We start from the raw sequence: 24712 nt of genomic DNA on the forward strand, positions 1-24712 counted from the left end.
GAAGAGTAAAGTCAATTCAATATGAGCACATAGATCTCACTACTTCTGACACATTTTAATAATAAAATAATTGTTCTCACCTGCCTGTCACACTCAATAATTACCTGATACTGCCCTCTGTGCTTGCCAGCATTAGAAAACATTATATTCAGTAAATATTTTACTCCCTTGGAAAGAAACATCATCTGTTCTGCACTCGATTGCTTTCCCCTTCTGAAGTCTACGTGAGTCGATAGCAGAGCTGAAGCTAACCGCTGATGCAACACACTGACAGGCCGGCTTCTCTCACACGCTCCTCTCTGTAAGAAGTCAGCTTTTGAGGTAAGTCAGCAGGTTGTTAAATCTGTCTTTGTGGTATTGATATTGCTGCTAGATAAACTTAAAATGTCGCCAGTAAATATGCCGCGGTTTCAACCTGAAACATCTTTGGAGCTTAGATTTCTGTTAGCTGCACATGGTTTTGTCGTTAGCTGCTGAGCTAGTTCATTCATTATTAGCGTGACGTTAATAACGAGCCGGGCAGCGTATTATTAGCATATCGTTAAAGTGACTGAATGGCCTGTGGTTGACATATGGAGGAAAGTGGGCATTTAAATTTAAAAACGTTAGCCGGTAGCTTCCCTGTTTTGTGCTGCTGAATTACTAACTTCAAGCTAAAGTCAGCTTATCCAGTTTAAATCAACTTTCTTAGTTACAACACGCCTAATAATACGTTTTAACAACAGATATGGTCTCCTGGTAAATTCGGCATATACACATTTAGTTAAGCTGTAGTTAATTTTTTTTTTACAAATGTAATATTTTAGGATAGATTCCTGCTTGCCGCCGCCTACAATGGCGTATTTTGTGTTGGAAAGATTATCAGGAAACAATTAAGTCAGCTCTAAACATGACGTGTTGTCACGCTATATGAATAACAGCAACATTACAAACTACTACAGCATTTTGATATTTATAGGTAATGGTATTTTCTTTTTTCCCCTTTATTTAATGGCCGTTTTGTTTTATAGTTGGTTTCTGTTTGGTACACGTATATGTTTATATTTATATCTCTGATTTAGATATCAATTCTTTTGTTGTCAGAGACAATCAAAATAAAGCTCTCTTGAATCTCTTGAAATTGCTGCTTTTTATTCTTAAAAAATACTTAAAATATTTACTTTTGTCCTCTCAGTTAAAAGGCCCTGCGCCATGGCAGATCAGCTAAGCCCGGATGAAAAGTTGAACCTCATCACAAGGAACCTCCAGGTGGGACACACACACACACACACACACTCTCACATAGTGACTAAAGCCCTCATGTAGGTTGGACTCATGAATCATTGGTTGTGTGTGTTTGTTTGTGTTTATTGCAGGAGGTCCTTGGAGAGGAGAAGCTGAAGCAGGTTCTTCAGGAGAGGGAGCTGAAGGTGTACTGGGGCACAGCAACCACCGGAAAACCTCATGTTGCTTACTTTGTCCCCATGTCCAAGATTGCAGACTTTCTGAAGGCCGGATGTGAGGTGTGTTGATCTCACTGAGTGTCTTGCTTGTTCCTCTGTCATCCTTGTTTGAGATTCAAACAAATCAAAGCTTTACTTACATGTGGCTCATGTCTGTTTTTGTCTTTTCCTCAGGTCACTATTCTGTTTGCAGACTTGCACGCCTACCTAGACAACATGAAGGCTCCCTGGGAGCTGCTGGAGCTCAGGGTGAAGTACTATGAACAGGTCATCAAGGCCATGTTGGAGAGCATCGGTGTACCTCTGGACAAGCTCAAGTTTGTCAAAGGAACTGACTACCAGCTCAGCAGGTCAGTTGTATGTCTGAGCTGACTTCATTTGCAGACTTAGAGTGTGTATTCTATAATATGCAGTAATTGGATTCTCAATCCAATGCTTAAATCTTGTCTTCTCATGTCTGTCAGAGAGTACACTCTGGATGTGTACCGTCTGTCCTCCATGGTGACAGAACATGACGCCAAGAAGGCTGGAGCTGAGGTCGTCAAACAGGTGGAGCATCCTCTGCTGAGTGGTCTGCTGTACCCTGGACTACAGGTAATAACACTGTACTAGTACCAGCAGCAGGTGTAGAACTTGCCAAACTAAGCAGTGTTATAAAATATCTCAGTGAGTGCCTCATCATAGGTCTGATAATGGATTATATTAGCAGCAGCATTTGTAAAAGCTGATGTTTTAGATGTAATACCAGGGGGATATGATCCAGAGTGCAAACTGACATTTAAATATATACAATTTTTAGAACCAGTCACAGCTGTTTTCTTTGAAACGGTATTTGCCATTATGTGTTTATTGGAGCTGTAAATGTGGTTCGTCTTCATCCTCAGGCTCTGGATGAGGAGTACCTGAAGGTGGACGCCCAGTTTGGAGGAGTTGACCAGAGAAAGATTTTCACTCTGGCAGAGAAGGTACCATCAGTCTGCATCTTCTCACATTTATTTCAACCCTCTCTCTTCTCTATATTACTGACACATCTTTTTTTCTTTCATTTTCAACACACACCGTTAGCGTCTCAACTAACGGTGACTTTCATTATCAATTAATCTGTTGATTATATTCTCAATTAATTGCTTGGTCTATAACATGGTGAAAAATGTTGATCACCGTTTCATAAAGCTTAAGATGCAACCTAGAAGTTCTTGTTTTCTCCCGACCAACAGTCGACAACCCAAAGATAATCAGTTTACTATCATAGAGGACTTATGATATTCACATAAGAAACTGGAACTAGAGAATGTTGGTATTTTGGAGGTGCATTGTGTGTAAGGTTGGGATATGAAATGACGTATATTGGGATATGAGATTTTAGTCATAACACCCAGCCCTGCAAAGAATATTCATAGAAATTCAGGGACAAGTGAGAGATTCAGGACAAGTGTGTGTTGACATCACAGCAGTGTGATCTAATGATGTATCAAGTGTAACTGTAGCGTTTCATTTGTCTCCAGTACCTGCCCTCTCTTGGCTATGCCAAGCGTGCCCATCTGATGAATCCGATGGTACCAGGACTGACAGGTGCCAAGATGAGCTCCTCAGAAGAAGTAAGCTTTCACACACATTATTTATTAGAGAAAATCAAAAATAAATAACTCTGCATTTCTGCAGCTTGTGTCCAGTTGTCAATTCATTATCTGTTTGTGGCTGCAGGAGTCAAAGATCGATTTACTCGACTCAAAAGAGGACGTGAAGAAGAAGCTGAAGAAGGCTTTCTGTGAGCCAGGCAACATCCAGAACAACGGAGTCCTCTCCTTTGTCAAATATGTCCTCTTTCCTCTACGTGGAGGTAAAAACTCAGCCTTCAATTTCTTTGTTATCTTGGCGTCAGATTTTTCCCACCACTTGTAAACAGAATGTAAAAATAGGTGACATTTTGGATGACTGTGTGTTTTAGATTTCTGCATCAAAAGAGACCCCAAGTGGGGTGGAGACAAAGTCTACACTGTGTTTGAAGAGGTGGAGAAGGACTTCGCTGAGGAGGTAAATTATAGGTGCACCGGTTTATTTCTAGATTCAAACTGCTGCTTAAAATACACCCTTGCACCTCTAGGATGTAGTTGTTCTGCTAAAACACCTCCTTTTCTTGTCATGTTCTAGTCTGACTGTTGGTAATCTCTCACTTTGTTAGTCGATTCACCCTGGAGACCTGAAGGCCTCGGTGGAAGCAGCACTCAACCAACTGCTGGATCCAATCAGAAAGAAGTTTGAGTCGCCTGAGCTCCGCAAACTTACCAACTCTGCCTACCCCGACCCCTCAAAGAGTCAGTATTTTACCCAGTCCTCACTGTGCGTAACAAGGTCTACATTTTAATGGGATGTCAACTAGCTTCATGAGGAGATTTACCATCATTTTTGTGTATGTATGATCAGAAGGAGCAGGAAAGGGTGGCAAGGCAGGAGGAGGTGGAGGAGGTGGACAGGACGATGAGCTGGCACCCTCCAGACTGGACATCCGAGTGGGCAAGATCATCAGTGTGGACAAGGTAGGACGTCAATACATTACTCAACTGTTAAGCTGCAGGTCCTTTGCATCAGAAAAGAATTTGTCCCTCACATTAACTCTTTAAAGATGTGTTTAATTAGATCTCCTGAAAATTTGAACATTGACAAAGGCACCTTTGTGATCCATGCCTTTCTTTGCTGCCCAACCTTCCAGCATCCAGACGCCGATTCACTGTACCTGGAGAAGATTGATGTGGGAGAGGCAGAGCCAAGGACGGTAGTCAGCGGACTGGTGGCCTATATTTCACAGGAGGACCTACAGGACAGAAATGTGTTGGTGCTGTGTAATCTGAAACCCCAGAAGATGCGTGGGATTGAATCTCAAGCCATGCTGCTGTGTGCCTCCATGTGAGTGTAATTTCTGTTTTGCTCAAGCAAATACACACACGACACATCTCTGTTTCCTGTGTTAATCCTTCTACTCTCTGTGTTTGGCTGATTTCTAGTGAAGGGGAGCCCAGGAGGGTGGAGCCTCTGGACCCTCCAGAGGGGTCATCGCCAGGGGAACGTGTCTTCGTGGAGGGGTATGAGACGGGCAAACCAGACGACAGACTCAACCCAAAGAAGAAGGTGTGGGAGAAACTACAGGTATGTTTCAGCCAGGTTTTACTGTTATTCTACTGTTGTAATCTGATCTCTAATTTTAGTCGGTAACATTTTTCTAAAATAGAATAATGACATATTGGAATAAAATCTTGTAGGAGAATATGCTTCATGTACCTGATGATTGAATATTTTATCTGTCCTCTCCCAGGTGGACCTGAAGATATCAGACGAGTGTGTAGCTCAGTGGAAAGACAAGCATCTGATGACCAAACTAGGACAGATCACATGTAAGACACTGAAAGGAGGCAACATCAGTTAAATACTCACAGACATGACCTTCACCACTGAAGCTGCTCCTGCCGGCCACATTACAACAAAAATGCTTTCATCAACAAGTTGCCATGGCAATGATGGTCAAACTTCATCGGGATGATTCTTGGAGAATGATGGGACATTAATGCAGAAAGTCTGAGATGCTTTGGACTGGTTTACACAAATTGGTTTAAATTGCTTTGACTTTATTAGGAAAAAATATGTAATTCCTAAAATCAAGAGCCAATCACAACAAATATTATATAAACATTGAAACTGTAATTGCAAAGACATGTGACCCACTATGATTCATTACTGTTGTTTATTTACCAGGCATTGTACTGTGTTATTAACACACTTAACTCTACAAATGTGACACATTTTCTGCATTTTTAAATGTTGCTGTACTGGTTGACGCATTCCTGGAAGTAACTGATAAGTAATATCTCAGGTGTCTTAAAAAGGGAATGAATGTGTCAGTACTTTTCCTGGTTAAAATCACACTGTGTTGTTTGCCTTCACAGTAAATGTCAGTGGTAGCCAATGTGCCAAATTTCATCACAATGGTTTCCTGGACAGACATTCGATGTGTATAAGGATCAATAGGCCTTGTAGTATAGGACGGTTGCATAGGGACATAGTGTTGTACAGAAATCAATATTCAAACATTAACTGTCATAATCAAATAATGCATCATCTCTAATATGAAATAAACGCTGGATAAATTCTGTGGTCTGCAGGAATAAAATATTTTTGTGTTGGTTGATAGAAACACGTAAAACAATTGGTAAGTAACAGCATTTGGCAACTAGATGTTTACTACATCTGGAAAGAATGAATGAAGCAAACAGCATTTTTAATACACTTAAATTTTATTTATAGAAGTAATAACTGTACATATGTATTCTTTATCATCATCAAAATGTCTATTTCTGACCCATGAAGAGTCAGTATAATTCACTCACCAATGATTTTGCTGGGGAAAGCATTTTGTGCAAATAGTGATAAGCTGGATTTTCCACCAGACAGACTTGGGCCAAAGATTTAGATATGGAGAAAGAGAGATCAATTCACATTTAATAAAAAAAAACTGACCTCAAACTAAGTCTACTCCAGTGTATCAATCATCCAGGGCCAATCTTCACAGCCCTAAAAGTGGTTTTAGATGAAATAGATTCTTAAATATTTCATATTTGGTAGGAAAAGGTGATTGACAGTGCTACTAGTGGAAACAACCACACATAAATAAATAGGATACTTGTGTTATTGGTTTTTAAAAAATATTTCTCAGAATGTGTTGGGTTGAGCTTTACTATACCCAAGAAACAGAAATTCCGTAGAAGCATCTAATTGACATTTTAACAGCTGCTGCAATCTTTTCATAAGTCTTATCGGTTTATCATCTGTAGCTTTACAAAAGTGCCTCTGTCCTAACTGAAAAAACTGACATCTTCCTCTTGTGAATATGCAGCATCCCTTTTTTTCAACTACTATTTCACATATATCTATCCACACAGTGAAAAGCAGGACTGAAAATGAGTATGACAATTTGTTTTTACTCAGATCTCTAAGCAAAGAAAGTGATAAAATACTGATTAGTTCTGTAGTGGATGTGGTTGTCAGCATTTGCTGACAACTGCATGAATCCCCATGAGAATTATGCATTATATATTACAAGAGGGGGGGAAAAAAGACCTAACAGACAATAAATCTCTGTACAGAAATGCTTTGCTAAGATGTATCCTTATTCTCTGAGCTGCAGTGACCACTACCTAATTCGGCCTCTGGGAGGCGATCTGTTACAAGCCAAATATTTACAGTTCAGCCAATGTACACCATTTCATCCTGAGGGGCCTTAATAAGAGAGAAACTATAGCTTAGAAAAATACTCCAGAATAAAGCTATCATTAGAAAGTGGGAGCTACATGTTTTTTTGCATAAATATGTAGGAAGGCCATTACAGGCTAAGGCTTTTGGAGAAGACTTAACACACAACACTCAGATAGTTGAGTTCAGTGTCTCATTAATTAATGTCAGTCTTTGCAATATGTTGTCCTTTTACTTGTTTGTGGTCTTTGCTTGTTCTTCTTTCATGAGCTTTGTCCTTTGTGAATCACCACAAAGCTCTTTCAAAACAGTGTTTCAATTGTGTCCGCTGTCACTCTTGTAGCTAGAAGAGGAAGACAAGAAGAGGTTAGACATTATGGCATCACCATAATACAGTTACAGGAACACATGTAATGAGTATTCTGACCTAATCTAATTCACTTTCTAAGACATGATCATGAGCTTTAGCTTATGGCTGATTGAAGCACATGCTTGCACATCTGACTGGAAAAAGCTCTAGAGAAGTCAGCAGAATCTCTATTGTGTTTGTGTGCAGTTTTCTCTGTTGTATGAAGAGCCAAAAATATGTTCTCTAAAGCACCGTTAAACCACCTAGCTGTTCAGTGTAATGCTAGAATTTGCATTCTGCTTTTTCATGACGAGAGCAGCACGTTATTGATCTATGGAAGCACTGAATCAGCTTTTTACAAGTACTCAGACTTTAACAAAGACAATGACAGAAAATAACGAATACAAATAATGTTGCTGCTCTTACTTGTTGTCTCAGGAGGTGTTACTGCCCTCGTATGTTGTACTGCTCCAATCGTGCCGTTTCCATCAACACTGAAATCCATCTTTGTTGAACAAGCAGGAAGATTCTGAGAAGGACTGATGCTGCTGTGGGATGGTTTTCTAGCTACTGGTGGAGGAACTCTGTCAGACTTCACCCCGCCATTGGAGAAAGCAGCAGCATTTGATTGGTCAGAAAACTGCATGAGTTCAGCCGCCAAGTTTTGCTTCAGACTTGCCTGAGCTTCAGGAGAGGAGGCAGCCGTAGTCTCTATGACAACCTTTTTTGTGCTCCTAGAGAAGATAAAGCTGGCGGTAGAGGCTGGGGACTTGTGCATGTCAGATCCTTCAGGTGATTTCAAGGACAGAGCCCCTGGTTCACTGACACAACTGTACGCGGATGATCTCATACCCAGACGGGATGGGAGACCATCTCTTGAAGACATTGCTGCAGTTTTCATACGTATGGCTTCTTGTAAGCGCATGGAAGGGGTGTTAAGTGTCACAGATGATGCTTTCACTGTCTGAGGTGGAGATTTTAGAGACAGGGACTTGCGGATGGGCTTTTGTGGGGTGTTATGAGGTCCTGGCATTGAGACTGGGCAATGTTCCTGAACTGGAGCTCCTTCGTTGGTTGACTTGTCCTCGGAGGGAGCTTTCACCTGATCTTCAACCATGTTGACTGATCTTAGGCGAACCATCTGAAGTAAGGAGGGGGTGACAAGAGGTATGTTTGCATCCTCTTTAGGAATGGGTGCACTTTTGTGGCGGGCAAGGAGCTCCTTGCTCCTGTTGTCTCTGTTTGCTATACTGGGCTGCCTTCTGAAATTAACCCCAGGGGTTAAGTTCTCTACTGGTAGAGGGGGTGCTGCTGGGGCAGCAATTGGAGGTGGAAGTTGGGCACTGACAGGAGGCTCAGGGGGAAACTGAGCTTCAACTTTCAGAGAGTCTTGTTTCAAGAAACTGCTGGGAGAAGCTAAAGCAGAGACTGATGATGGGTTATCTTCTCTAGTCATAGGTGGTAAAGGAGGCCCTTCCATTGGTGGAGGTAGGACATTGTCTGAAACAGAAGAAACATTCTGCACTGGTGTGCAAGAACTCCCATCAGTATTAGCTTTTGAAACTTTCATGACAACTTCCGGTTTGTTATCATGTATTACTGTTTGTGTAACAGAAGAGGGCAAGTCTGAATTTTGTCCATGTAAGGGTGTCTCAGCTTCACTTGAGTCCTTAATTGCCTCTTCAACTTCCTGTAGTGCCACAGTCGGTCTGTTTGGAACAGCCATTTCTGTGGTACAACTGTTCAACATCACATCTGGCACACTATCGGCCATGAAGGGTGGAGGAGGAGGAGGAAAGTCTATCTCATCCCCCCCATCAAAGACTGAGTCCCCTTCTAAAGGAGGCGGAGGAGGTGGCCAGCAAGACTCTACGACGTGGATCTCCTCCTCCTGTACCCTCTGTAATTCATCAGGTGGCACAGATACTGATGAGGGAGGTGTCCTTCTTGAAAGAGGAGGTGTAGGTTGGTAGGCAGGTGGAGGGGTAGGTGGTGGCGAGGCCTTATTCATTTTAGGGACATCTACAGAAAGTGTCTGCATGGATGGGGCTTCACTTATGTCTACCTCACCCTCGCACTTATCAACTACAACCGTAACACCATTCTGTGAAGAAGTTGTAGGGTTCTCAACTGGTAAATTAACTTCTATCGTGGCACTGCTACACATTTCCTTTTGCTGTCTCTCAACTGACTGCTCTGTCGACACTAATTCTTCTCTGTGCAGTACTGTCAGGGGTTTCTTCATGACAGGAGGGGGATCTTTCTTTGGAGTTGTCTCTTGACTCTCTTTTTCCATCACAACAGGGCTACTAGTTTGCTCTTGTCTCTGAACATCTGCACTTGCTTCCACCCTGTCCTGGATTAACAGCGTCTCTTGTTTTGTACCTGGACATTCCCTACCCTCTAGATCCTTAGGGACACCCTCAGGAAGTGTTGCTAACAATGTCTCAGTCTTTGCTTTGCTTTCTGACAATTCTGACACAACTTTGTCTGTAGTTGTCTGTTTTTCAACTAAAACCTGCAACTCCTTGCTGGCTTCAGTCTGAGTGCCTGCTTGTTTAACTGTGCTGTCCTGTACCTGTGCTGGTTTCTGGGTTACTTTGCTAACATTAGGGCAGGGCCCACACAGGAGCTCAAAGGTGCGTCTGTTGTGAACCCATGTCTCTGGAGGAGGAGGACATGGTGCTTTGACCTTGGGAGGTGGTGGGATGTTCAACAGCTCTCTGACTTCCACTCCCAAAGCTGAAGACTTGTTATTTGGTGTGAGTTCTTTTGCAGCAACAGTGGGCGGAGATCCCTGGGGAGGCAGACTAGGGCTACATGTGGAAACATCTGGATTTACAGGCTCAGATGTACCAGACGAAAGAGAAGTAAGCGAGGAGGAAGGAGAAGCTGCTGAGGATGAGGCTCGAGACATAGATCTCTCTGGCTTAACGGGTTTCTTCTTCTGTTTGTCTGGGGAGGTTGGGGAGATCCCTTTTGGGGAAAGTGTCGGTGTGCCACTCTGACTTGAGTAGCCACTGGAAGGGGACATGGTCCGTTCAAATTTCCCACCTTCTGAGGAAGTTTTCTGTGGGGAGGAGGTGCTGGATTCTGGCTGAGGCTCTCTTGCTCCTCCAGCCTCACTGGTGGAGGCACCTGAAGAGCTAGTGCCAGTAGAGTTCGATACAAGGGTTGGGATCTTACTGGTATCTGCAGTTACAGATTTGATCTCATCCTTTGCTACAGTATTTCCTGTAGCAGTTGCTACCTCTCCAGATGCAGAACCGTTGAGATCTTTGCTGTCCACCAGAACCTTTAAGTTGCTCCTGATCTTATTACTATGCAGAGAGTTTGTTCTTTGTGGAGGTGCCGGGGGTTGCTTAGTCTTCATAACCGAAAGACTACGAGTGCAATTCCGTTTGTTCTTTGCATCCTCCCCAGCAGCCGCTGACCCTGACGCACCAGACTCCACTTCTTCTCCCGTAACTATATTTTCATTTTTACTGCTGGGGCAGCTAATCATGCTAACTGAGCTGCGGAGACTGACAAGGTCTTGGTCTCCACCAGACTGTTCAGCCTGGCTTTCCTGCCCATTGAGACCCACTCTCTGTGAGTTATAGCTGCGTGTACTACCCTTGGAGGAGATGGGGGAAGAGTTTGAAATAATCGTCTTGGATGACTCGCTCCAGTTTGACCCCGAAGCTGATGTGGGCATTGGTGTGGAGTTGCTGTGGGAATTGTCAGTCTGGGAACCGTCACCATCTGATCTTTTTGACAACAGAGGGCTGACTGATGAGTCCAAGGATGCCAGGCTGCTCTTGCTTATTGTGCGAACACTCCCGCCATGGTTAACACTGTTACCACGCGTCCGGCTGCTGCTGCGGTCAATCTCGATGACGTCAATCGAGGCTGGCAACACTGCATTAGGGATGATTGTTGACAGGTAGGTGGCCTGAGGAGAGATGGACATCACTGGGCCCTAGAAAAAAACAAATGGGGATTTCACAACTATTGGTATGACTTAATTACGTTCACATATTCTTTATAGAGGTTAAAGTCTAAGAAGACTAACTCTTGAATTTTAATCTTAATTAATTAAGTCTGATTTTGTTCTGACCTGGGGTTCCTGGAGGAAGCTAAACATAGAAGGAGAGAAGGAGGAGGAAGTGGTCATGCCAGGTACAGCAACAGACTTGGGTCTCAGGACGGAAGAAGGGCCGAGATGGGAGCCAAAGCCCTGGTGGTTGAAGAGCTGCTCATCCTGGAAGACTGCCTGGAGGTGCTTCCTCAGCCGCTGCTCATCTCCGGATGCCTGTTCAGGAGACAAGAGACCAGTTCCATTCATAAGTGATAAAAAAACAATGAAACACATGAAACCTGTACTGCATGTTAAAACTATTCTGAAGGAAAGAATTCTTTCTGGAGAACCTTACCTCCAGCTCTGAAAGGTGTACTCTCGCACCCTCCTTATTTGTTACCGGAGTCTCTCCGTCAACCGTAGGAATGATAACAACACCTGATTGGCTGTCAGTGACCTGTCCGTTGTGATTAGGGAGCTGGGTAGAAACAAGCTGCTGGAAGGTGGAGCTTCTGTGCAATGCTGGAAAGAGGGGGCGGATCACTGTCAATGACATGTATACCACCAACGATACATGATGTCCACAAACTTTTTTTTCCCCCAGTCAGCAAGGATAATTCTGTGGACGTACCAAGCTCTTTCTGGACCTGGTTGGGAATACCCATGATGGTGGTTCTCCTGCTCCTTTTCCTGGTCTTATCTAGCCTTTTCACTGGATTCAGAGGCTTGAATGTAGAACCTGAGAGACAGAGGAAAACTGTCTTATTAACTGAATTTGAGGAGGGTTAATTTTGAAAAGAAAGGAGGAAACACCATAATGTGTTGAAACTCAGTAAAGTCTATTGGGGAGTTGTTTTTTCCTGAGTAGTTCAAAAGCAGTGCTTGAAATTGGCATCAGAATACAAAGCGCACTCATCTCACACACACAGAACGGCAGGCTTTGCCTTCCAGCTGTGATATGCAGAGGCAGCCGCAGTGCTGTCTTCAGATGCTTAGAACTTTTGAATAGCTGAAAAAGAAGCTTCAGCTGTATGCGTGTGTGTGTCAAGTTCGTCTTCCTTTGATATCACACCATGACTGCAGAGGCACCAAGCAGCTGGGAATGAGACATGCATGCAAAATAAGTGCACGCCTACGTCATAAAGCGGTAAACCCAAAGCACAAAGTGCTTTCACAGGCACAAGCGTTATGATTAGCTCTTACCTCTCTTAGATGAATGAGATACAGATGCTTCCTTTTCCAAGTCTCACTCTCTACACACACATACACACAACAACAGTGTTTTCGTTTACCTTGGCGGGTGAGCACAGGCCTAGTTGACACAGCAGAGGTTACTGTGCTATCAATATTCTCGGCGGTGGATCTCGACTCCGGAGAGCCACCTTCGTCCTTGGAGCTGATATCCTGCTCTGGACGCAGAGTGTCTGTGGACTGCAGGACACACACACACACACACAGTAGTATTTAGTTAGGTGGTATTCTTTGTGTGAAGCAAGTGCAGGAAAAATCAGTTTTGGGGTACTTACAGCAATGCTCTCATTGTCAAGGAAGTTCACTCCATTCTTGTGTTCTGTGTTAACCAAAAGGATGAGGTTAAGACACAGAATCTGAATACTCCCATGCTATCTATATCCATCTATACATTATACTGTATATTCTATAATCAGTGATGTAACAACAGTAAAACATATAACCTCCAGTTATCTTCACGCAGAAAAGAGCAACCATATAACACACAATCTTTTATATCTTATATGTTTTTTTTCTTAAATGAGTTTATAGATTTTATTATTATTTAATATATTCGCAATGTCAGTCATGAAATATTATGGTAGCTTGTAACTGTGGGTAAGTTTCATTTAGATGGGTGTACATTAACTGGGCATGTGTATAATAACTAGATATATGAGTCTCTGTACAGTATGAACTGATGTGTTTTAATATGTATTGTAAAGACTCTCTGAATGTGTCTGACCTTCTTGCTGTAGTATCTTGAGTCCCTCCTGAGCCTCAGTGTGCAGGTCCTCCAGGTACTGAGGCCTGCTGCCCTCTATGAAAACATTCTCCTGGTAGTGCTGTGAGACGGTGTAGTGTACCGTCAACCTCTTCTGGTCCTCATTCCCTTTGGGGCCAGCTGTCGGGATGGAGGAAGAAGAAGATAAATATTGTTGGTTTATATGAAAGTAAAGTTCTGCTGCTATTTTTTTGATCTTGAACTTCAATGAAGATTGTAGTTCTTGTTACACTCTCTCTCTTTGTGACCAAACACTGTATTTAGGAATTCATCAGCTTATCACCATATTTTCCACTGAGAACTCTTTCCACTGGTACTTCCTTGTCCTCTTATGATGCACACATAAAAACAGACTCAACAGGTGTTCATTTGTCAAAACTTTTATCAGCTTTACAGTGAATCCTGCGCACTTCCACCTGGCGTGAATATGTCTGTATTTACCGGTGAACCTTTGACACAGTACACTCTTCAAATCTCCTCAGTTGAGCAGTTTGCTGGGCAGACGTCCCAGCTTGGCTAGGTCCTAAACATTAAACCAATGCCCGGCTAATCTCCTGCAGTATCTCTCCTCCTTGCTAGTCTCTGGGGGATTGGATAATCTGGATTGTCCGAATGCAAAGATGCCACTCGACTCCCTGCAGTGGGGCCTCCTGCGTGGGAACTGGACCAAGCTCTCCCTTCAGGACGGCTTTACTCAATGTCAAAGGACAGTTCAATGTAAAAGACAGATTTGAAAAATAAAATTGGATACTCGTTGGATTGTAATCAATATAGGCAAAGCTAGAAGGACTAATTGGCACCATGACCTACATAACTGAAATAGAGAGGATGTCTTCAGCTTTAGTCCAGTTAACCTGTCAGCCTTTGGTTTTGCAGAACTATTTCTGTAATGGTCAAAACAGTAAAACAATGTCATGAATTTATGCTCATCTATGCAATCATTTATCAGTTGGGAACCCATCATCATGTTTAGAGCATGACATACAGTAAATCACTCGTGCAACGTGTCCCTCTGCGAAACAAAAGTCAACGTGAGGTGTCTGCTTTCCCTCCTTTGTCACTTTCAACACTGTGGCTCTCAGTCTCACCTGGTTAGGTAATCCTGTGTGTGCGTGAATGTACATACTGTACATGTCTGTGTGTTTGTGTGTGTGTGTGAGTGAGTAACACACTCCTACCACCCCTATCTTCCCACATTCACACAGGTGAGGCAAGCCAGTCATGCCCAGACACAATGCCCTCCCCTGTGTGTCGCTGTGGGAAATCTCTGTTCATTGTGAACCTGGTACTGTCTGAAGTCTAAAGACCTCCATTAGTCAGTTTTCAGCATTTCCTCACGTGCATTACTCACATATACGCTTCTGTAAATACCAGTTGGGATTAATTGGAGAAGAAGCCCTCCCTGAGATTTGGCGGACCCCTGCAGGAGGTTTAGGTCTCTCGGTTGATTAAGGCCAAAAAAGTCAGTTAAGCCCTTTATCTCATTAGAGAGCACCCCTAAATTGCCTTTAACACTAATTTTTGCATCCCTGTTTGTGTGTGTTTATGTATGTGAGCTTTTAGAGACAGACTTGCAAATGAGCAATTATCATCATATCTTTCCACTAAAGTAAAAACACACAGATCCATCTCCTCACAGCCTCAACATAAACTTATTAGGGTACATCAAGTATTGGAAAAAAGTCAACTAGACACTAGAAAACCCCATCAAAGCAAAGTCAAGAGTATTAATGTAAACCAGTGTTCAACAACCGAAAGTCAAAGCTACAGCCTGCCAAATTCCTCCATGTGACTCAGCACTCACCCTTCTTCTTGAAGACAGACAGCAGAGAGTGGATGCTCTTCCTCAAGTAGACCACCATTCCTACACCAGCACCATGGCAGATATAAAATATATAGTTGTAAATATTGTGGGAAAACAAAACTGAGACCGACAAGTCCTCTTTTCTGTCACCGGTGAAAAGAACAGTAGAAAATCCAGATACTATGAACTCAAAATGATTGACTGTAGATGTCCTGTGACAGAAGCTCTTTCCTCTACTTGCAGAGTGTCTGACTCGCTTGGGGAGAAAAGAGCACAACAAAACCTGCTTCCAGCCAAGCAGCCTGTCCCAGCTGCCTTATCCCTGAGTCTGATACCGTTCTCCCTCCTCCCTTCCCCCTCTGTTCTCTCTCTCTCTCTCTCTCTCTCTCTCTATTTTTCTCTGCGATGCCCTCTCTATTGTCAAATGAAGGAACCCCCCCGCCAGCAAAACGGCTGTCAAAGTTTGGCTTTCAGGAGACATCCACCCCCACTTCACTCAATATAGTCAGACACGTGCGTATGCACACACCACCCATGTTCAGTCTAACTATAGGGTGATTTTCACTCACTATGTTGAAAAGATAACGCTACCTACAATTTAACAAGAAAAAAGGTGACAATTAGAGAACAAAATGTGGCAAAAATAAACACAATTTTGTGCAGCAGGAATGTTTTTTTCTTCTGTCTTATTCTTTTAATCATGTCGTGACCCTTCAGATTTATTTTGAGACCTCTTGAAGGCTTGAAGTGTATCTTGGTGTGAAATACTACCTCGATTATTACCGAAATAAGATTTCATTTCATTTCAACCTTTATTTAAGATTCTCGGAAAACCATTGAGGGCAACCCTCATTTACAATGATGCAGAGATTACAGAGATTAGATGAAAATTAAAATATAATATTATGACAATATTAAATTGACTATTAAGACAATTTAAATGAAAAGATTTTTAGTTAAAATTTCCTGACTAGATCATCAAAACAACAAGTTTCCAAATTTGTAGGAGTAAAAATCAAACAGAAATGTAATAATGTAGACACCTCTACTGTGATAAATGTGTATTAGAGGCTATTTCCATTTCACAAGTGTGCAGCACTGGAGGCATTCCCCCTTATCTTCATTGTCAGCAATTCCAATAATATCAGTAAAAGAAGCTAAAACTTTATTATAATCGTTGATATATTTTTGTCCCTTCCCTAATGGATGCCCTCAGCATCATTCAGCTGTCTGACGCTCTATCTCATTATCTAAGAGCTACAGGGGCCATATTTGACAGTAAAGGTTGTGTCCTCACAGTGAAAAGCTAAATAACAACCAGTTGTATGAACTGTATGTCCTCCTCTGTAGCACTGGATTGTTTCCTCTGGAGCCCTCTTTCCTTCCTCTGTCTCCGTCAATCTCTCCTGCGTCACATCTTTCTCTTTCTCTGCCTTGCTCTTCCTGTCTGCCCTTTAGCCTTACAGCCACAGAAGTCTAGTTTGAGTTATAAATAGCTCACACAGCCTCACTTCATCATTGCAGCTTTAATGGCGCTGCGTGTGTGTAGGGATGAGTTGCTGTACACCTACTAATGTTTCCTGACAAACTGCAGAGGGTATGAAATACAACACGGCTCTGAGAAAAAAAAACTAAACTAAAAACGATGATTCTGTACCAAGCAAACAACCAGTGCTGAGTTCCGGGATTATTTCATCAGCACTTTGATCCACTTGTGCTCTGAATAGATGTTTATTCCCAATAAAGTGGCACAGCAGGGGGCTACAGCTGGCCTGCACACCCGGACCAGCTGGAGGGACACGGTGGAGGGTATTAACACAATTACCTTCAGCCATACACCCACCATCTCTGCTCACAACCACACCAACAACTCCAGGCTCCTGGCACTGGCAAATTAGAGGCGGGAATGCTAAGCTTAGGCTTTTCCACTGAAGAACTCTTCACCCCAGTGTCCTGGGTCAGACTGCCCTGCCCAGGGTGCTGGCGGAGCTTCAGCCTCAGGGTGAGCGAAGGCTGGAATAAGCTGAAGCCTTCAGGAGAGCAGCTTTAGAGACGGGCGCCTTGCCAGAAGATGGATTAGCGCTGCCAGTGGCTTAACCTGTCCATCTCTTCACCTTACACTCCTTCACTCCTGACATCTGTTTTCACACTATCAGCATTTCTCATCTCAGTACAACAGTGTTTTGCCTCAAATGTCTATTTCACCTCGTGTTCTTCTTTTTTTTAATCCAATTTCTTTACTTCACATCAAAGCTTGACACATCCTCTGGATGACATCACTCAGGCAACTAATTCACACTCATTAACTCCTAATCCATATTAATTTGTGCGAGTCAGTTAACCAATATGGGACATGTGGGAGCTTATGCGCATAAGAAAACCGTTTTGTCTTGCAGTGATGTGGCCTTTTAAGTTCCAAACACTCCCTTTCTTCAAAAAATAAATCCCATCCACACCCAGTCCCCTCAATGTGGACCTTTAATATGTGCCAATTTTTGGGGTTCTCTGGCCTAGCCCATGTACCCCCCTGTTGTTAACCAAGACCCCTCATATCAATATTCATTAGAAGGCCTAAAGAGACACCATCTGGTCTTGGAGGAGAGGGCAGAGGGGAGACAGGGCTTCAAATGCCTTTGATTCAGCTCACACAACACACCATTCCACTGCATAAGCAAAATAGCACAGTGCATTACAATGGAGTAAGTAACATATGCTAACTTTATGCTAATGTTGATGCCACAAACTCACATTTTAACCACAAAGAGAGAGTCAAAACTACTAATATTCAATGCTAGACAGCCATATACTTCCTTTCAACAATTCTAAATCAAGTAGTGTGCCATTTTAAGGGATAAGCAGTTGTTTTATAGCCTTTTATAATATAAATCATCTGTGCGAGGCTTGTTAGCAGGTCAAACAGCCAGTTGGAGGACAATCAGAGGCCAGTCATTAAAACATGCTTGTAAAAATGTGTGAGAAAAACCATAAAACTATCATCTACATCAGTTGGAGCCACATTCAGAATAATGACAATGATTTGACATGCTATTCTCTCTACTGATTTATATCTTATGTGGTGGATTCCAGCCAAGTATGACTGGAATCTGTTGTGTAACTAAATTTAAACTGTATGTGGTATGGAGTTATAATAAAGGCAACATTTTGTGTCTGTATTTAGTTATTTTCATCATGTTCGTGACAAATAATTTTGTGTTTAATGTTTCATTCCAAAGAAAAATCACAAACAAAAAAATACATTTCAAATTCCATTTAAAGATGTGCTGCCATGATTTGGTCAAACAACTTCTTTTCTTTTCTGTTAGGAACTTCTTTTGTGAAGAGAGTACCAGCGCACACAACCAAACAAGCAAATCCGTCCAAAAAACAGATAAAAGCAGCATAAATAAGTCCAGTTTAGGAACAGTATTTAAATAACTTTCATAATTAAAATACATGCTAATATCTAAAAGGTCATAAAACTCATATTAAAAAGGTTATTCATGCCCGTTTAAAGTGCTAGTGTGTGAGACAATCTGGTTACCCAACTAGACCCAGTTCAGGAGTTCAAAAGTTAGTAATGCAATATTTACTTCCATAAAGTTTGGAAACTCACAATAGTTGTCCAAAAGTATGTAGCAGAGACAGATGGATCCTGAATTTTAGTCCCAATGGTTGGTCAAGCTAAAAACAACATTGGATCCTACAATTCCCATAATGCCACTCAACAGCGTGTTTCATTTGAGCCCCCTGTCTCCTAAATATCCACTTCTTTCAAACCTCACACCTCAACCTGTAGTTCCTAATGTGTGACATCTGTTAAATAAATGTAAAAGTCTTGAAGTAGAGCCAAAATGACCCTGATGACCTCATCAGGGTAATTTTTTCAACACTTCGGAAAGTCCAGAACCACAAAGACATCATATAATTGTTTTCACAGATTGAGTATACTCCTTAGTGATGAGTAAACTGAACTGAAACGTTTAAACCCTGACACCACCACACCTACTCAATACTGGGACCATAATCTGGGATGTCATATTTCTTATACTGTACATGAAAAATGACATAAGTGAATAATTTCCAAAATAATCAGATGGGACTGACTGATAGGCAATATTTAATAAAAGGAAAATATATCAGTTTTACTGGAGAACACACAGACCTCATCTCTCTGAGGACAGATCACAGAGATAAGCTGCTCTACATCATCACAGTCATTCCTTGTATCCACCCATACAGCCTTTTGCTCCACTAGAGAGTGCTACATATATCAACTCTAAGTTCGAACTGTAAGTGCATGCATGAGATTGCAAAACCAGCAGCTCATTAGATGAGGATGTTTACTGTACAGTCATAGACCAGTTTGTACCAATGCCGGACAAAAAGCAAGCTAATGTAAAATATGACTCCCAGTGGACTGACCAAGCCCAAACCCTGACACTAACACACACACACACACACGCGCACATTTATTGGAAAATGTAATACTGTGACCACATGGTGAGTATTAGCTCATCTCATGTCCTCAGCTTACCCTTTCATTTGCTGTGCAGAGGAAGGAGGTAAACAGAGGCAGAGAGGGTTAGCTGCTCTGCTGTCTTTCTAATTACCTCAACATCAGTATCAGGTGCAGATGCAAGCCGCCGGGCCATGTGAAGTAACAGGGTTTCCACTTCATGCCCTGCTCGGCTTGAAAATGGTCACTGTGTATGTTTATTAATGTGTGTGGTTCAGTGCGTACATGCTTTTTGTGTATTCATAAGAAGCCCTTATTAGAGGGACATGCTGGAGGGACATAGAGAAACAGGGACAGGGCTGTATGAGGTCAAATATGAAAAGTACATAAGTAAGAATGAAAATATCGATCATCGTGCTTGCCATGTGTTTTACATCAGGCTGAGCCAGGGGCAACACACAGCCAAGACTGTTTAATACAACATCACAATTATACAACATGAGCACCAGGTCTTCAAAAGCGACAATATCTTTAAATGTTAATATGTACTCTGTGGATAGATTTTATTTTCTATAATGGATTATGGTAAGGAGATGCAAGTAGTTTCTGGTGGTCCAGAAAACAAGTTTAACATGGTTGGTGATCAATCAAATGCATGCAAGCACACATTACGGGTAGATTACTTTGTAACCTGAGTGTTGTATTTCTACTGTATACCTGGCAACAAAAGATAAAGTAAACACCACCATGATAATAATCCAGAGTTGTAAAATCCTGCATTATAAACTATCTAAAAACCCTTCTAACATGGATCTATTGCTCAAACCGAACTTCTTGCAGCGTATATTAACAATATTATTATATCAGCAATACACCGCCACACATGCAGCCCCCTGTGGCTGTTTTCAGTTTGAGCACCTTATAATCAACAAAACTACTCAGAGCAAATTTTTAATTTTACAAATGTTTCTATTATTTAACCATAATAACTATAAGCAGTATGTTGTGTACTGCTCTACTATCACTGTATAAACTCTTTTACACTCCATTGAAATTATTTAAATAACAACAGTATGTATTGGTGTATTTAGTTATATATTTTACTTGTCTCAGTTTTTGCTTTCTTTGCCCTCGTTGCCGCATCTATTCAACTCACTCACTTCCTTTCTTGTTCCCTCTTTATCTCGCTCCCTTGTGACCCACCCAGAGGAAATCAGAAATGCAGGTGATTCATAGGTAGTGACAGTTACTGTACTCAGTGATTTATGTCCTTTTTTTGCCCCCGTACCCTCCCCTACTTTTTCCTCAGCCCTTCCTCGCCTGCCGTCAGTCTCCTTCCTCATCTCTCTGTCCCTCTGTCTTCGCCGCTCCAGGGTCCTGTAGTGCTGTTTTACATATTGTATGTTTCATTTTTACGCTCCCTTCACAACCATTAGCTCTCATCAGATAGATACAGTGATGAATGAGCCTAATTTCACAGTTCATATTTCATTCTGACCAAGCCAGCTGAACGGAGGGTGAGAGATATTATCATAACAAGATACACGAAACATGAAATATTCTACTAGATATATGCATGGAGGATGGACGTTAGACTGCATCTCTCTCCCTCTGGTTAATACTACACCACTCATAGTAGGAGGGCTCATAACTCAAGTCCACCACAGTGGCCATAGAATACAAATCAGGGGAACAGCAATGAGCTGAATAATGACACCTGAGTGTATGTGTACGTGTGTGCGTGTGTGTGATTGGAGGTTTACTGTTGGTTACATTTTAACCCTCTCTTCCTGCACTCTGACTGTTTCATTACCTCTGTCTATAAGGATGGGAAGGAGGGAGAAAGTCAGTCACTTTACATCCAGTCATGATGGCCAATAGACAAAGACACCACTGTAGGCTTCTACTAAAACCAGGAAAGATGTAGTAGACAGACAACCCCATATTAACTATTTACACCCACTGGTTTTTTGTATAGTTATCTACTTTTGTAAAGTGTACGTAATGTCAAACTAATGTAGGATAAATTAAATCAAACAGTAACACATTAATTGCACAATTTTGATGTGAAACTAATAAATAATGTTTTATCTATAGATATAATGCAGTTTTTTATTGGGTGTTAATGCTGAATGTCAGTGGATACTGATGAATATTTGCCATGTGATGACTGATTGATTAAAGCTAATAAGGTGCCCTTAAGCAAGGCACACAGTAAACCAGTACGATAGGATCTGGTGATTGCTTGTTGGCCAGAACGCATCAGCCTGAGAAAGGAAAAGTGAAACCAACCAGTGAGTGAAACCATATCTGTAGCTCATTTCCTCAGCAGAGATCGACTCTGTATTTGCTGCACTTTTAAATCCTGACCTGGAGCAGGTTGAAAACCTGAGCTGAGGTGACTGATTGCACTTCAGGACCTTCTACGAGGGCACACAAACAGCGAGCTAAACTTAGCAGCTGCAGCACCCACTGGGCTTAAAAATAGAAACATAGTCACTCTTTTTGTAATTATCACTCTCTCGCTCTCTCCCTGCTGTTCTCTCTTTTTCTCTCTCTCTCTCTGTTCCTGATAAGGGGATTGTGGGTATTTTTCCTCAAGGAGGCTGAGCTGTTTCTGCTGCTTGTAGCTCCGACTTAAAAGCTTTTGTGAGCCAAAATGAAATCTCTGTAAACACAGATAGGCCTATAGATATGGAAGCCTCATGGCGGAGACACAGTTGACCCACTACGTTCATCTACAGTCTCAAAACAAGATAATAAATCTATTTGTTGCCAATTTGGTATGTGAGCAAAGGAGGCCCCTGGGTGACCCTGAAAAATTAAAGGGTACGCAGAGACTCAAAGGCCTCCAGACATGACCACCCTGCAGAAAACAGACAGAAAAGTGCAGAGCATACCGCAAAAAAAGTCTTAACTCACTTTTTGCTTCAAGAAGTGAGTCAACTACTGTCAAGTGCTGCAAGATATATTCACTTGAGAATAAAGTAAGTAAGTCCATGAGGAAAACAGACGACAGCTGAAAATAGAAAAAAAAAAAAAAAAGTGCAGGTGCGGCAGGTTATTTGAGGCCATGTCTCCCTAATGGTGAATGGTCTCATTTAGTATGATTGATGAGTTAATGAGAGACCTAAAGCTTCCGCAGCAGTTAGAAGAACAGACTCATCTCCAAGCAGGACAGGACAGGACAGGCCCAACGCCCCCGAGTCTGATTCCTGTGTCGCACCTAAAACTCTTCAGTAAAGTCTGAAGGTTTGATCAGTTAGAACCGAAGCAAACGTAAAAAAACACAGGACGGTAGATGCAAAAAAAAACCAAACATACATTATAGAATGATTTCTTACTACAAATGGTCTCATATTCATTTCTTCAATAAGTGACAGCGTGGGGTAATAGTTAAAGGAGTTAAAAGAATACTTTGACATTTTGCGAAGTAGAGTTATTCGCTTCCTTACTGAATATTAGTTGAGAATATTGATACCACTCTCATATATGTCTGTTAAATGTGAAGCTGGAGCCAGCTGCAGTTTAGCCTAGCTTAGCATAAAGACTGGAAGCAGGGGGAAACAGCTAGCGTGGCTCTTTTCTACAGTCGCCCAGAACAAAAAAAACGAACAGTGGCTCTAGAGAGGATCTTTTGTGCATTTTTTGCGAGTTTCACGGCCACTACATGCTTAGCAGAGGGTTGGGGTGCCACTATGATTATGAAATGCCACTAAATTCTACACACTGTTCCCTTAAATCAGGCAAAACAAAGATTTTAAAGCACAGTTGAGCTGTAGACTGAATGCTGTGCTCATAAAAAAATGTCAGTAAACTAAAACTTAACTATACTTTTTCTTTATGTGAGTTCATCAATGTTACTCTTGTCCATCACTGAACTTGTCAGTGGGTTCATGGATTTACTATCTACTATGTATCCAGTTTTCAAAAGAAACTTTTTTCTTGAAATGGGACAAGACTTAGATTGATAGATAACAAACCAAAAGATGGCTTGATCTCACCACTGTCATAGACCAAGACCTGTGAGGCCTGGATTATTACCATAAAACTTCCAATAAGATAAAGACTTCACATTTCAGAGGGAAAATTTGTTTCACATTTAGCAGCGGTGAAAGCTCCCAACCTCCTTGACCTTTTCAAATCGCAATAAAGACAGAAAATCCAAATGTCATGGGCTGGTTTGACTCATTAGCGAATCAGAATGTCTGCATTTGACTTTCCCTTTAACCAAAATGTCATTTACATCATTTTATACACTCATCCTCCTCTGGAAGTTATAGAGACTGTAAAGACTTCCAGACGTGGACTTTTCTGCGAGACAATCACCCCTTGTTCTTTTCTGTACACGGACTCTCTGTCCATATTACAGTGGATTCATCTCATGTGATTCAGCCGTTAAATTGCTGTAACACAGGACAGAAAAGCTCTTTAACAATGGAAAATATAAAACTATGTATTCATGATGAGGTGTCACCATGGAAATGTTGATATATTTCATCAATATCAAGTGTGTTTAGATGAACAAAAACATCTGCTGACATCCTGAGTGCTGAGCTGTGAGGGATGAGGAAGCAGTTTCACAACTCCAAGTTCATCTGACTGTGTGTCATGCGAATCACACTGAACACATTATGTTTGAACAGATGCAGACTTTGTCCAAAACATCACACATATAACACACCCATAAGTGCACAGACAGTGAAAATACTAGTGGTTAATCAGCAATATAAGTGCTACAATGTGTGTATGTTTGAGTGCAAGATAGGCAGTGAATGAGGGTTGTGTGAGTGTGCCTTCTGCCCACAGAAAACAACACCCCATTCTGCCAATTGTGAGCCTTCATTAGTATCGCAGAAACACACTCTTCCTCGTCACTCTTCCTCAGCGAAATCCCATTATGCACGGCCAATGAACTAAGCCTCCCTTTTCGTAAACAAGTCGAAACCATTTTGACTGAATCAGTCTGAAAACACTTGTAAATCCGCGTGAAAAGACGACAGCGTGCTTGAGTAAACCTATTGCCAAATGTTGAAGTACAAAAAGGCTGAGGCTGGCACCGACTCGGCGCCATCTGCTTGGCACAGATATTCAGCTCCCCAGTGTAACCTCTGCGCCCACATGAATATAAGGTCTCCTGACACCAGTAAGATGACATAACTGTTAATAACATGACATAACAGTTGTTGAGGTTAATGATAGCCGGTGTGTGGCCTGCAAAATCCGCCCAAGTGTCACTTGGATTGAGAATATATATTTTTATTATTTGAGAATAAGCTGTAATCTTAAAAAATAGTAGAGAGCAGATTTAGCTACTAACTACTAAACACAAACACTTCAAGACAG

The 24712-nt window shown here is 41.8% G+C and overlaps 2 protein-coding genes across 5 annotated transcripts in view; one reads left to right on the top strand and one right to left on the bottom strand.

Annotated features, from left to right (window-relative positions):
* The first annotated feature begins 217 nt into the window (after window positions 1-217).
* On the top strand, window positions 218-5584 carry yars1 (tyrosyl-tRNA synthetase 1). Its single transcript, XM_044335165.1, has 14 exons — window positions 218-321; window positions 1175-1248; window positions 1356-1502; window positions 1617-1792; window positions 1907-2036; window positions 2327-2407; window positions 2948-3040; window positions 3147-3282; window positions 3391-3476; window positions 3625-3757; window positions 3867-3979; window positions 4153-4346; window positions 4445-4586; window positions 4753-5584. The coding sequence occupies exons 2-14, from the start codon at window positions 1192-1194 to the stop codon at window positions 4861-4863; spliced, it is 1599 nt and encodes a 532-aa protein (XP_044191100.1). The 5' UTR covers window positions 218-321; window positions 1175-1191; the 3' UTR covers window positions 4864-5584.
* Window positions 5585-6349: 765 nt separating this feature from the next.
* The window catches only part of kiaa1522 (KIAA1522 ortholog), a 41612-nt gene continuing 23249 nt past the window's right edge, over window positions 6350-24712 (bottom strand). For 3 of the 4 annotated variants that reach the window (XM_044335162.1, XM_044335161.1, XM_044335163.1), the window contains 8 exons: window positions 13068-13226; window positions 12619-12662; window positions 12385-12523; window positions 11724-11831; window positions 11448-11614; window positions 11132-11326; window positions 7459-10993; window positions 6350-7026 (listed from right to left, as the gene is read on the bottom strand). In XM_044335162.1, the coding sequence (XP_044191097.1) occupies window positions 6986-7026; window positions 7459-10993; window positions 11132-11326; window positions 11448-11614; window positions 11724-11831; window positions 12385-12523; window positions 12619-12662; window positions 13068-13226 (4388 nt within the window). In that variant the 3' untranslated portion in view covers window positions 6350-6985. Of the gene's footprint in view, window positions 7027-7458; window positions 10994-11131; window positions 11327-11447; window positions 11615-11723; window positions 11832-12384; window positions 12524-12618; window positions 12663-13067; window positions 13227-14910; window positions 15218-24712 lie in introns of those variants that run through there. The other variant, XM_044335164.1, reaches the window with a different exon arrangement.

Source organism: Thunnus albacares, chromosome 19 (assembly GCF_914725855.1).
Source record: "Thunnus albacares chromosome 19, fThuAlb1.1, whole genome shotgun sequence".
Classification (NCBI taxonomy): domain Eukaryota; kingdom Metazoa; phylum Chordata; class Actinopteri; order Scombriformes; family Scombridae; genus Thunnus; species Thunnus albacares.

Coding starts and splice junctions, on each gene's coding strand:
- yars1 (XM_044335165.1), top strand. CDS start 1,192: ATGGCAGATCAGCTAAGCCCGGATGAAAAGTTGAACCTCATCACAAGG. Junction 1,249..1,355: donor TCATCACAAGGAACCTCCAG/GTGGGACACACA, acceptor TGTTTATTGCAG/GAGGTCCTTGGAGAGGAGAA. Junction 2,408..2,947: donor TTTTCACTCTGGCAGAGAAG/GTACCATCAGTC, acceptor ATTTGTCTCCAG/TACCTGCCCTCTCTTGGCTA.